Source organism: Rhinolophus hipposideros (assembly GCF_964194185.1).
Source record: "Rhinolophus hipposideros genome assembly, chromosome: 21".
Taxonomy (NCBI): domain Eukaryota; kingdom Metazoa; phylum Chordata; class Mammalia; order Chiroptera; family Rhinolophidae; genus Rhinolophus; species Rhinolophus hipposideros.
The window spans coordinates 45,991,251-46,003,951 of record NC_138067.1 but is presented as its reverse complement, the minus strand read 5'-3'; the positions used below and the strand labels follow the sequence as shown (position 1 = coordinate 46,003,951).

Below are 12,701 nucleotides of genomic sequence, written 5' to 3'. Positions count from 1 at the left end.
GAAAATTAATTTGGGGAACTTATTCAATAATGTTGTAAAGATTTTGTTGGGTATCTGATGGACATGCGTCCTATTTGGGAGACTACCTCAGAGATAATGTGGATGCCTGATCATGGCATTGTACACCAGAAGCTAAACATTAATGAATGCCAACTATAATTTTATATATATAATGTGATGGCTCAGTGTGAGGTCGGAGGGATAGTGGATGGGGGGAGGGGGGTTCACAGTGTGAGGGATATAAATGATGAACGTCTAAGTATTACCTTGTCTTGTACACCTGAAACTAATAAATAAATAAATAAAAAGAAAAGAAAAAAAAAAAGATCCCGCAGTCCACTGGATGGCACCAGCCCCCACCCCACAGTGCCCCGCCCCTCCCCCAGCTCCTACACACGCCCTGCCCACCCCTTCCCCAGCTCCTATATGGGCCCACCCCTCCCACTGAGGGCCTCAGTTTCCCTATCTGTGAGACACTATCAATGTTCCCTCACCTACCTCTGTGAACTTGTCGGCCACCATATAACGGACACGCCAGGACTTATCCTCAGCAGCCTGGCGCAGGGTGGGCATGACCAGGGCCTCCAGGTCCTCCTGGGGCAGGAGCTGGGCGATATTCACGCACGCCTCCACTGCCAGCAGCCGCACCGAGTCCTGGGGAGAGGGTCAGAGCAGGGAGAGGGCAGCAGATGCTTGGTTAGTGCTGAGAGTCCCTTTCAGACGCCAGGTCTGGCAGTGGGAGGGCGGGGAACAGAACCCACCTGCTCATCAGAGGCCAGGTTGGAGAACATGGGGATGATCTCACTCTTGACGTTGTCCAGCTCCAGCACCTTGGCGAATTCCCCCAGCTTGGAGGCTGCGGCCCGCCGCACCATGGGGGTGTCATCTGAGCACAGGTTCCGGAAGTACCTAGGGGTCGGGATGGGCTCAGAAGGAATCGCTGGGAAGCCAGGGCAGCAGGCAGTGTGGCAGAGAGGAACACGCACAGACTCTGGGGGTACTGACTTTGCCTGGCGGCCTTGGGCAAATGATGACACCACTCTGCGTCTTCCCAGGCCTGTATAATGGAGCTGATAGTGATAGCACCTTATTCCACAGGGTCATCGTGAGGTTTCAATGAGGCGACGTGTGTGAGCACGGAACAGCCTGCCTACACATAATAAGTCTGTAGAGAACAGTAGGTGCTGATTATATTATGACCACATAAAACTGCTTAGCTGAGACGGTGGTCTGGGGCCAAAGATTTTACTTTTCAGCAGCAACTGCTCCAGATGGAGATGCAGGGGCTGAACACAGATCTCTAATCACATGTGGGCCGTGTAGACCAGTGCTCTGGATGAGCAAGGGCTCAGGGCCTGGGCTGGCTGCTCAATAATCGAAGTTGGTGGATGGACAGAAGTCCAGAGTGAGGGGAAGAAACACATGTTAACGGGACACTAATCCCATCAAAAACATTTTTATTCATTCTTCCGGAGGCAAGTTTTGCATACAAGGAATTCCCTGGGGTACCATGCCAACGGGGAGGAAGGTGGAGGAGGCCGAACCAAGACAGTGTATCTGCTGAAGGTTCTGGACCTGGGGCAGGCCTAAGATAGCACCCCAGAGGACTTGTCGAGAGCTTTTATGTGCCAGGTACTGTTCTAAGCACTTTATGTGTGGTAATTCTTTTAAATCCTCACAACCAATGGGAAGAAGGAACTATCATTATCTCCATATCCTAAATGAGCAAAAGAGCACCTAGACTGGAGACTAGGCCCTTAGTGACACAGCCTCTCCAAGGAGTGTGAAAGGGGTAGGGGGCTTGGAGAGCTCCAGGGTGTCTGGGACCTGGGGAGCCCTAAAAGGGCTGAGGCTTGAGAGAAGGGGACCAAGCTGAAGGGAGGCTGAGCTTCTCAGGGCCAGGGGCTGGGACTTACTGTCGAAGTTCTGCCTTAACGGCACTGGACACGCGGGGGTAGCAGACGGAGAAGAGGCCGCAGGCCGAGGTGCGGGAGGTGAACCAGTCGCCACCCGCCAGCCGCTTCACCAGTGGCACGAAGTGGGCCTCCAGGTCAGAGGGCGAGTGCTCGTGCGAGATGGCCCGCAAGGACTCCACCGCCTTGTCTCGCACCACTGTCTCCTCCACCGTAGCCAGCGATTCCAGGGGTGGCTGTGGCACAGAGTGCGAGGTCACTGGACAGCTCTCTTCCCACCACCCCCAGCCCCAGAACACTACCGAGAGCCCCTTCATGGATTCATTTCCTCTGAGACATCTTGTCTGATCACCCCATTCCAGCCTTCACCCAGCGTGCCTTCCCTGAAGAGCCACAATGAACCTCAATTAGAGGTCCTTGAAAGAGCTTCAGTGGGGTGGGTCCATGAACCTCAAAATTATACATGTCACTTTCTGAACAGAGGACCGCAGCTGTCACAAGCTTTTCAAAGTGCAAAAATCATCACTGACATTGATTGGAGCATGGTCACTGTGTCACACAGCTCTGGGGGTGCTGGTTTTAACTGACTCCTATGAAGTATGCCCTGTTCCAGTCCTCACTTTAAAGAGGGAACTGAGGCACTGAGAGGCTAAGCCACCTGCCCAGGCTAGGAAGAGCTACATGCCAGGACCTAAACCCAATCACCTGGCTCCAGGGCCTCCAAGGGTCAAAAAGCACAGCCGTGGTTTCTGACAGGCGACTGCACCAGGGGCTCACATTAGTGAGGGGCCCTGGCGCTCGGGGCTGCTTACTGGGTTGTCAGTATGAAGCCTGGAGGGACACCTGATTGGCTCTCCGTTATTTCTCCAGAGCCCAACAGAGCTCCTAGCATAGGGCAGACCTCAGTAATCACTGACCTAATGAAAGGAGACTTCATCTATCCTAATCTGTTCAAATAAAAGTATGGCGGTTTGTAGCCTGAAGTCCAGCTTGGCCTGAGAGGTAGAAGGCAGAAAGAAATCACAAAGGGAAATGCTGCCAGGGCCCAGACAGGTAACAGAATGAAGCACTGAGCAAAGGTGACAGGCGGGGACAGCAGAAAGAAGCATGTCGCCTAGGGAGGACAGCTGCTTCCCAGCTCATCACCGTCACCATAGGGGAACGCAACTGGTGAAAGCAAATCCGGTTTTCCAAAAGTTGCCAAAAGGGCCAGATTTTTATATGTGAAAAATCTCATTGAACACGTTATTCCAACCTGGATGGACCTTGACAATATCATGCTAAATGAAATAAGCCAGTCACAAAAGACCACGTCGTATGACTCCTGTATATGCGATACCGAGAGTAACCAGATTCATAGAAGGTAGAATGGTGCTTGCTGAGTGCAGGGCTAGGGGGCAGGCGGAGTTAGTGGTTAATGGGGACAGAGTTTCAGTTTGAGAAAATGAAAAAGATCTGGAGATGGATGGTGGTGATGACTACAACAAAATGTACTTACGCCACAAAACTGCACATTTAAAACATGGTGAAAAATGGTTAATGTTCTGTTTATTTTACCATAATGAGAAAATTAAAAAAAAAAAAGAATTTTAAAAAATTCCTTTTTACAAAAGGTTGGCAATGACTCGAAGGTAACACTATGCTGCCCTGGGGACCCCCAGTGTGAGGCCTCCGTCGTAGGGTCATGCTATGTATCATGGGGTTTTGGGTTCAGGATCGGCTCACAGGAGTACCGTGGAAGGTGTGGTGTCACTGGGCTCTGCGAGGACTAGCACACAGACGCACTCCATCAGTATTTACCACGTCACTGTAAGTGGAACTTAACGGTAATCTGTCGTAACAGGCCTGGGGACCGAGGCGGAACTGTAGTTATGTCACCCAAGGGTCTGGGCCCCAGGGGGTCACTGCAGGGACAGGTTCCCGTAGGCCAGTGCCCAGACAGCCCATAGCAGGCTCACCTGGGAGGCCTCTCCCAGCACACACCTGAAGAAGCGGGATCTGGGGCTGGGTCCATGAAGGTGTGTGTTCAGGACACGCCAAGTGGTGTTTTGGCACAGTGAAGACAGAGGGGCCTTCTGTGAAGGATGGAGGGCAGGGTTCTCAAACGTGAGACTATGCTGAAGAGGGGGAGAGGTGTGAACCTCCTAAAATCATCTGTTCTCTCATGAGGAGAGGATCCCGCTGGAGTTCTTGTTACTCTCAAAGGGATCCACCATTCCAAAAGGGTGAAGAGCTGTTGATACAGAAATAGTCCTGTCGCTGAAGCCACAGGGGTCCCTGCAAAATCAACCCTATTTCACCATAGCAGAGGCCAAAGGCCTGGTCAGCCCAGACGCACCTCTGGGTTCCCACAGCCCACAGTCCTGGCTCATGTGTGTGGAATGGACAAACTGCACAACAGCCGTTTTCCATTTCCTAACTTGTCAAAATCCAGCTTAACTGCCTCATCTTCCAGGAGGCCTTTCTTGACAGCTCCCCATCCCACCTAAACTGGGTTAGGTGTGTCCTCTGGCTTCTAAGGGCCCCGGCTTCCCACTTTCCCAGCTCTGATCAGCTTGTGGAGCAACTGGAGGAGCGGTAGTGGTTGAGGCAGGAACCTGGATTCAAATCCTGGCCCTGGTTCTGCCTCTTCCTCGCTCAGGCAATTCACTTAAATCAGCCTGTGCCTCAGTTCCTCACGTGTGTACTGGAGCTAAACTAATATCAGTGTGTGTCTCACACAGTTGCTGTGGGATGCGATGGATTACTGTGCCTCGGGCACCTGGAACATGCCCTGCGAGAGCTTTTACTATTCTGAACTGACTCATCTCCAGGTTCCCAGCCTACCCAGCCCAGAGGGCCCAGGATATGTCCGCTGGCTGACATGAAAGCCACCGACACCAGTCCCAGTGGGGGTGGGATGACTGGGGTTCCCCTCGCTGAGAATGCTCTGTCGGAAGACACTGCGCTGGTGGGGGAAGGACCCCTGGGTTCTAGTGCCAGCTCCCCAGTGAGCCAGAGTCCCCACCCTGTTTGCGAGCCCTGAGATTCTTAGCAGTGTTTTCTGCATGAGTCCTCTGACAAGCTGCTGAAAGCTAGGAACTCTCTCCTCAGAAAAACTGACAAATGGCCAGGGCTGCAGATTGTTCATGAAGTTCGAGGGACCCGTTTCAGGCTAGTCCCCAGATCGCACGGTCCCCATGCTAAGCAGCCAAGTTCTGTGTAAAATGTAAACGATCTCATCTACAACTTTCTGTGTGTATGCACACACAAATTATACATATACGCACAGATGAAAGCTCAGATAACAGCAATGAATGGCAATTCTCAAAGTTCCTTAGATTTAAAGCTGTTTGGGAGAAACCAAACTACCATATTTGCTGAAATCCAAGATCCCAATGATTATAAGCAGCACATTATTTTATATACCACAAAAGAAAGGCTGCTGACGAAACTTGTAAGACACCATTAAATGTGAAAGCCAAAGTATGAAGTGTGTCTTCAGAAGCAATGAAACACAGGATTATTGGGAAAAAAGGCAGGCGCAGTGCCCCAGGTGTCTGAGGACCACAGAAAACCAAGGGCCGGGGCCACCTCTAAGGCTCTTTCTTCCCAGATCACAGGACTAGAGTCCTCCCTTCTCTTCTCCCCATCAGCAGTTACTGTTAGTATCTGACCCACCTCTGTCCCGGCCATCACCCAGCATAGGCTCAGACAGGCAGGCAGTGGGGTAGGGGCCTTGGGAGAGTCAAATGGACACACCTGGAATCCCAGCTCTGCCACTTACTAGCCATGTGACCTTGGACAAGATGCTCAACCTCTCAGCGCTCCAGGTGGCTCATCTGTAAAAAGGGAACCCTCCCTACCTCAAAGGATGGGCATGACTACGTAACATACAGTACCATGACAATCGCAGCTAATCCCTGTTAGTAGTTACTATGTGCTAAGTACTATGCTAAGAGCTTCTCAAGTTGATTATAAAGATGGGTTTTAATGACTCCCAGTTGAGGAAAGTATAGCACGGAGAGAGGTTAAGTAACTCTTCTAAGTCACACAGCAAATACTAAGTAGAAGCCAGCCTGACTTCCAGCACAAAGCCCTATAGGTAGAGTGCCCGGTAGGGACTGGCACCGGTCAGGCAGGTGCCCAGTGATGGTAAGACAACTGCATTTTCAGTATCGCTGCATTGAACACAACTACTGACTTGCTGGATTAAAGTGGATGTCTAAGGCCAATCTGTTCTTAGGTGACCCCCAGCCTTTCCTACTTTCCCCTCCCTGCCCCTGGCTGGCAGAACCATGGGTCTGACCCCTAAGGGACGAGCAAGGGGACCTCCCCACCTTTCAGACTCACCAGCAGGCAGTGCACGTACTCGGGGCCTCCCACCAGAGTGGTGAAGGTTCCCAGCTGTTCCGCCAGGGCCAACAGGACCTCATCCTCATCGTAGATGGTGTCTGTGGGACCAAGATAGACTCTGTTGCAGTCCCATCCGAAGACTGACCCCAGTCCTTCAGTAACCCAAGCTGGGAACAAGCAGCCTCGCTCCACTTCCTCAAATTGTCAATGCTCATAGCTCCCCGACCCTGCACCTGGGCTGACACAGAGCTCAAGGCACAGGCCCAGGTCGGATGACAGAGCACCTAAGTCCCACTTTTGCCCTTTACGTGGTGTAGGACGCTGGTGAATGAGACCACCCTGCTGACACAATGCTGCTCATCTTCTCTCCACTTCTCAGCGAGGTTAAGCGAGGAGCAAACAGAGCATGTGTCTGAGCGCCGAGCCCAGTAAACCAGAGCTTTTCCTGTGGTCCAGCGCCCACCCTCAGGACCGTTCTCTCTGCCAGGAACTTTCCTTTCGGCCTGAGAAATTCTTCTCCATCTTTCAGGACTCAGTTCAGCTACTGCTTCTTGCAAGAGTTCCTGATTCCACCAGGGCAGGCCCTGTCTCGGGGCTCCTCGGGGCTCCTTCCCCCAACGCCACCTGTATCAGAGTCCTTGTCATGAGAGTCCAGGACTGGCTCTTCTCTGTGTACCGGTTCCCACCAGTGAGCACAGAGGGAGCCCAATCCCGGTTTGCTGAACGAATGCCAGGGTGAGGCGAGATGCTGTCCTGATGCTAAATCTGAAGGCCTTTCTTTCTCCTCCAGCTCCACCCTCTTCCCCGAGGTTGTGGGAAGTGCCGACCTCCACGTCAGAAGATGCTGACACTCCGAGCGTCTATGCTAGCATTGAAACTGCCCGAGTTTAAGTCAGGCCTATGGCAATGCAGCCAAACGACACTTTCTAGGCTCCCCTGCAGCCAGTGTGGCCACATGACCATGCTCTGGCCAATGGCGTGAGTGGAAGTGAATTCAAGCTTTGGGTCACCTCCTTACCAGAACCTCTCATGGTGTCATCACCATCACCCCCATCTTGTGGTGGGTTCAAATCCTGCTCTACCAGTGGCTGGCTGTGGGCAACTCGGCCTCTCTGAGCCTGTTTTCTCACCCCCACAATCACAACAATAGGGTTGTTCTTCAACTGAAGGGAATAACGCTTTCTGTGAGGAGCTGGGCACGGGGCCAGGCACGAGTTAGTGCTCCTGCCTCTTCCTGCAGTAAAGCTGCGGAGGAGCCCCAGAGCCACACTCTCCAGCTCAGGTCAGTCTCCCTGGCTCTCTCTGTACACAGTCAGCATCACCCTCCCTGTTTTCCTGCCTATCTCCTAAAGACCTTATGAATCCCCAACCTGTACCCAACCCAATCTCCACTCCAGACTCCTTGGGCCAATCCGTGTTCCCAGGAATTGCCAGCACCTCGTATTTCTACCATTCCCACTTCCACAGAACCAACTTCCCAGCCTCCTGTCCCTTGGCCTCAAAGGCCTGGGCCTTCTCCATCCCCACGTCTCTGACCCAGACCTCTCACCTCCATCCTAATATCCTCTGATCACTACCACCTCTTGCTGGGTGACTACAATAGCTTCCTAACTGGCTTTTCTGCTTCCGCCCTTGCCCCTAAACCGCTCCTCTTGAATCCAGAGTGACCCTTTCAAAGCGTAAAGGAAATCACGACACTCCCCTACCTCAATTTTCACATGGTTTTGGATATCAAGATCCCACGCAGTGTGGCCATTGCACTCCTCCAAACTCATGTCCTACTTTCATTCTCACTCAAACACTGTGCCCACCCAACCCACAGCTGCCACACCAAGCACATGCCTGCCTCTCCCCCTGCCTGGAACATTCCCCTCTGATTCGCATGTGGCTCCATGTCATTCAAGTCCCACCCCCAGGAAGACCTACCCAAATGCCCACTGTCACCCCCCTTAGCATTCCTCCCACTTCACCTCTCTCTCTGCCTTCGTCACTGACTACCTAGTCCTGCGACTGGAATAGAGCTCTGTGAAGACACAAACTTTGATTTATTCTTTATCTTCTCCAGACCTACACACAGCACGTAGGGGCTGTGCATTAGATACTAATGGAATAAATATGCCTTTAAATAGCCTAGTAAAAAGACTGTTTTTAACGATACTATGAATTAGCTTAACCAAACCCAAACCTTTCAAACTGGAAATACTCTTTTCTGAACTTGAAGAGATATCAGGGCCTAAGAGCAGATATCAAGCATTCAGATAACAAACCACGAGGTGTGTTCAGGGCAAACCTGGGATTTCTGAGCAGTTTTCATTAGTGTTTACCTGAGTCCGAATCTTTAAATGGAAGGTTACTTTGCAGCCCAGCGATAGACAGATGATTTGACTCACCTTGGAACCCACCCAGTATGTCTCACAAATTATGGCCCTAAATCACCAACACTGGTCTCTTTGACAAAGTGGGGACATTACGTGGTAATTTCCTGTCATAACACCGATTCTGAATGTTATGTAGGTGTGAACTCAGAAAAGGCTTTGAGCTTGTTCTTTCTGAAACAATATCAGCTTTTTGGAAAGACACCGCCTATCTGCCATGTGCTATTCTGAACATTTTGCAATTTCTTGAAGCCCAAAGCAAAGAAAATCTGGTCACTTGGGACTACAATAGCTCAAAAAATCTTTCTCTTGAATTATTGGCTCTTCTCCAATCTTGTGGCTCCCACATACTCTGTCCCCCCAGTTCTTCACAGCTGAATATTGGTATACATGGACTACAATGGAATAAAGATAACACACATTAAACTCACTGAATCTTCACAATGGCCCTAATTTGTATTATTCCCATTTTACAGAAGAGGTAATGAAACATGCCCAGCCTGGGACTGAACCTAGACCGTCTAACCCCAGGGTCCCTGCTCTTAGCCACTGTCTCCTAAGTCCACGTCCTGCCTTTGGCCTTCTTTCGCCCACCCTACCCCTCAACACAATTCTGCAAGCATGTTAGGTTGATTTTTCTACACCTCACACCCCAACCTCCACCAGCTACCGTGTTTCCCTGAAAATAACACTTACCCTGAAAATAAGCCCCAGTTAAGATCTCAGCCAGACGGATGCATTTAGTATGTTATGATGATGTTCCAGAAGATGACATGACTGTATTTGAACAAATGTGGACTGTTGTACGTGAAAAAAATAAGACATCCTCTGAAAATAAGCCCTAATGGAGCAAAAATTAATATAAGACATGGTCTTATTTTCGGGGAAACACGGTATCCACAATGGCTGCCCTGCCTTCATCTACTGGATTAAACCCAAACTGTCACCTGGCACTTAACACCAGCAAAATACAACCCGCCACCACCCACCCCTGTGCCTCTCCTTGGTGAGCCACCATGTTCAATCCTGCTTCCATTTGCTGTTTCCTTCTGCTGCCTTCCCTACCCAGGCTGCCTTCCCCACTACCTTGTTATAGAATTGCCAGCAGCACGTACCGAGTGTTTTCTATGGACAGGTTCTGTGTGGAGCCCTTAGACCTCCCAACAGCCCTATGAGTTAGGTCCTATTCTTATACCCCGTTACAGACAAGGGGACTGAGACAGGCAGGTGGGGTGGCTCACACAGGTTTGTCTAGCAGGATGGTGGCACGGCTGGGTTTCAGACCCATGTCCCTCCAACTTCTTTTCTCTATACAAATTTTTATCCACTTAGTTTCACTGCCGTGCCACCCCTTGGCCCCCTGGCCTCCGAAGTTACCCATCTCAGTATTTGGAAGCTTTCAAGTCTCTCCAACAGTTCACCAGTAGAATCTACCTGCTCAGTGTCACCTGTCTGCTCAGTGTCACCTGTGCAGATGCCAACTCCTCACGTGGCGCTCAGATGCAGATATGCAGGTGCTCCTCAGTCACAGCTGTGTCACTGTGGCCAAGTCCCTGAACCTCTTTAGGCCTTAATTTCTCCATGTGTCTAATGAGGAAGAGGCGACAAGCTCCGCTTCTTCCTCCCCAGGACTGTCACTAGGTCCAGGCGAGACGATTAGATATGAAAGAGTTCATTAGTGACAAAGCACTGTGTGACTGAGGCTTTCCTTGCAATTACAATTAGTATAAAGTACGAAGTCCTAATAAGAATCACGGGAAGAGAGAATTTACTAGTAACTGGTGTCATGCATTGTGCTAAGTGCTGTGCATACATTTTCAGACAGGACTGCTTAGACAGAGGACAGGAGACTCGCTATCACTTATGCAGCACGTGCCACATGCTGGGCATCCTTACAGCACTTTCCATCTTAGCTCATTTAGTCTTCCTTTCAGATTACGCTATTATGTTCATTTCACACATGTAGAATGGGAGGCAGGCACATGTGAAATACCTTGCCCGAGGTGACACAGCTAGAAAGTGGCAGCATTTGGAGTTCAACCCAGGTAGTTGGGACCCCAAGACATTAACCAATGCTGTGAGTTTGGAACCAGAATGACTAGATAAACATCCCCTCTGGGTTACCTCCTCACTGTATGACCTCACGCAAGTTAAGTTACTTCAGCTCTTCATGCTGCAGTATCCTCATCAGTAGTCTTACCTACCCTAGGAACTGCTGTGGGAGTAACTCAGGTAACAATGGTGACTTTTACTTACTGAGCACAGGCACTGGTCTGAGGAACCTGTGCATGAACTCAGTCCTCAGAGGAAGGGCTTAGGACACTGCCTGGCACATGGCAGGCATACAGAAGTATTAGTGGTTATTATTTAATGCTCACATTAATACTACAGTGCCTGGATAATTACCCCCATTTTATACATAATACACGGGCAGAGCAGCAAGCAACACTTAAAGTCACCAGCTTTTCACGGTTGGAGCTGCAGCTCCACCTGGCTCTATCTGCCTCCGGAATCCTTACCCAAGCCAGGCCCCTAACACTCCAGAGCATTCCCTCCGAGTAGGACTGCACCTCTCCTTCTCCGAACCCCTGCCCCAGACACAGTGCCCAGCATAGGGCGGACACTTACAACAAATGATCCGTAAAACCCACAGCAAGGCCCGTCACCTAGCAGGAATAACCAGAGAGTCCCCAGTCCACCTGGGCCCCAGGAGTCCAGCTCGTTACCTGTAAGGAAGGGCAGAAGCTCACTGCGGGTCCTCTCCACCCCAAGGGCCAAGGCGATGGTAGACAGCTTCTTGATGCTGTTGAGACGAAGCTAATGAGAACAAGAAAAGGAGAGGAGAATGTCAGCAAGCCCAGACTTCAGGGAGTCTGTCGGCACCCGGAACTAAGTATGCATGAGGGTGCCAAATAGCAACTTGGCAAACAGCTCCCAAGTGACTCTGTGAGCCTGAGTCATTAAATTACGACAGGAGCAACAGCTTCAGCAATGCATCCTTGGCCTTCCGGGCCCACACCCACTCGATGGCACTTCCCAATACCACTGTGTGTAACACCACTCCCTGCCGTCCTCCTCTGCCTTCACCCCTCTTGCACTCAGCATCATCAGACCTGCCATGCATCATGACAGCCACGTCACAGCACACTTTGGGCCTGCTCCTAGGCTGGGCACACACGCATGCTGTCACTTAAGCACTGTTCCACAGAGGAGGAAACGGGCCCAGGGAGCAAGAGTCTCTTCTAAGGGTCACACAGCGCAGATGGCATGGAGTGGGGAGTGAGACTCAGGACTGGCTAACAGTGACAATAATGGAACAGTGTTATAGTATCATTGCTATAAAAACAGCAGTGGCAGGACTGTCCCAGTCCTGACCGCTAGGGCTTGTGAATGTGAAAATAGGGTCTTTGCAGATGCAATTAATTATCTCAAACTGAAATGATCCTCAATTTGGAGGCAGGGGAGGGGGAAGGGGGAAGGCACTCATGAAATAATAGAAAACATATATACTGGTCTCTGCCCCTAGTTCCTGACACAGAATTCCCAAAGCCCTTGGGATTTCCTGAGTGATAGGAATGTCTTTTGTTCTAATGAGGTGACTCTGGGTGGGCTCCTGGATGGGGCCTGGTCACCAGAAAGACCACCATTAGAAGCCTGGAACTTTCAGCCCCGCCCCCATTCTCCCAACAGGGGCTGGAGATTGAGTTAATGATCAAACAGGGCTACACAATGAAGCCTCCATAAAAACCCACAATAGTAGGGAGTTCGGGGAGCGTCCGAATGGGTGAACACATCTAAGCACTGGAACGATGATGCACCCCAACTCCACAGGGACAGAAGCCCCTATCCTCTGGACCCTGCCAGGTCTCGGCCTATGTACCTTTTCATCTGGGGTTCATCTGTGTCCCTTGTCATACAATAAACTGGTAAATGTGTTTCCCCGAGTTCTGTGAGCTGCTCTAGCAAACAGTCAAATCCTAGGAGGGCTGCCATGGAACCTGTCATCTGTAGCCAAGTCACAGAGAAGTTGTGGGAACCTGGGGACCTACTACTCGTGATTGGCGCCTGAAATGGGCAG

General features: G+C 50.8%; 1 protein-coding gene across 1 annotated transcript in view; it reads right to left on the bottom strand.

The window, feature by feature from the left end:
- Positions 1-12,701, bottom strand: part of PPP2R1A (protein phosphatase 2 scaffold subunit Aalpha) — a 32,846-nt gene that overhangs the window by 11,358 nt on the left and 8,787 nt on the right. Inside the window, exons 2-6 of the mRNA XM_081033001.1 lie at positions 11,350-11,440; positions 6,246-6,346; positions 1,917-2,149; positions 762-909; positions 499-654 (exon numbers count right to left, since the gene is read on the bottom strand). Coding sequence (XP_080889127.1) covers positions 499-654; positions 762-909; positions 1,917-2,149; positions 6,246-6,346; positions 11,350-11,440 — 729 coding nt within the window. The remainder of the gene's footprint in view (positions 1-498; positions 655-761; positions 910-1,916; positions 2,150-6,245; positions 6,347-11,349; positions 11,441-12,701) is intronic.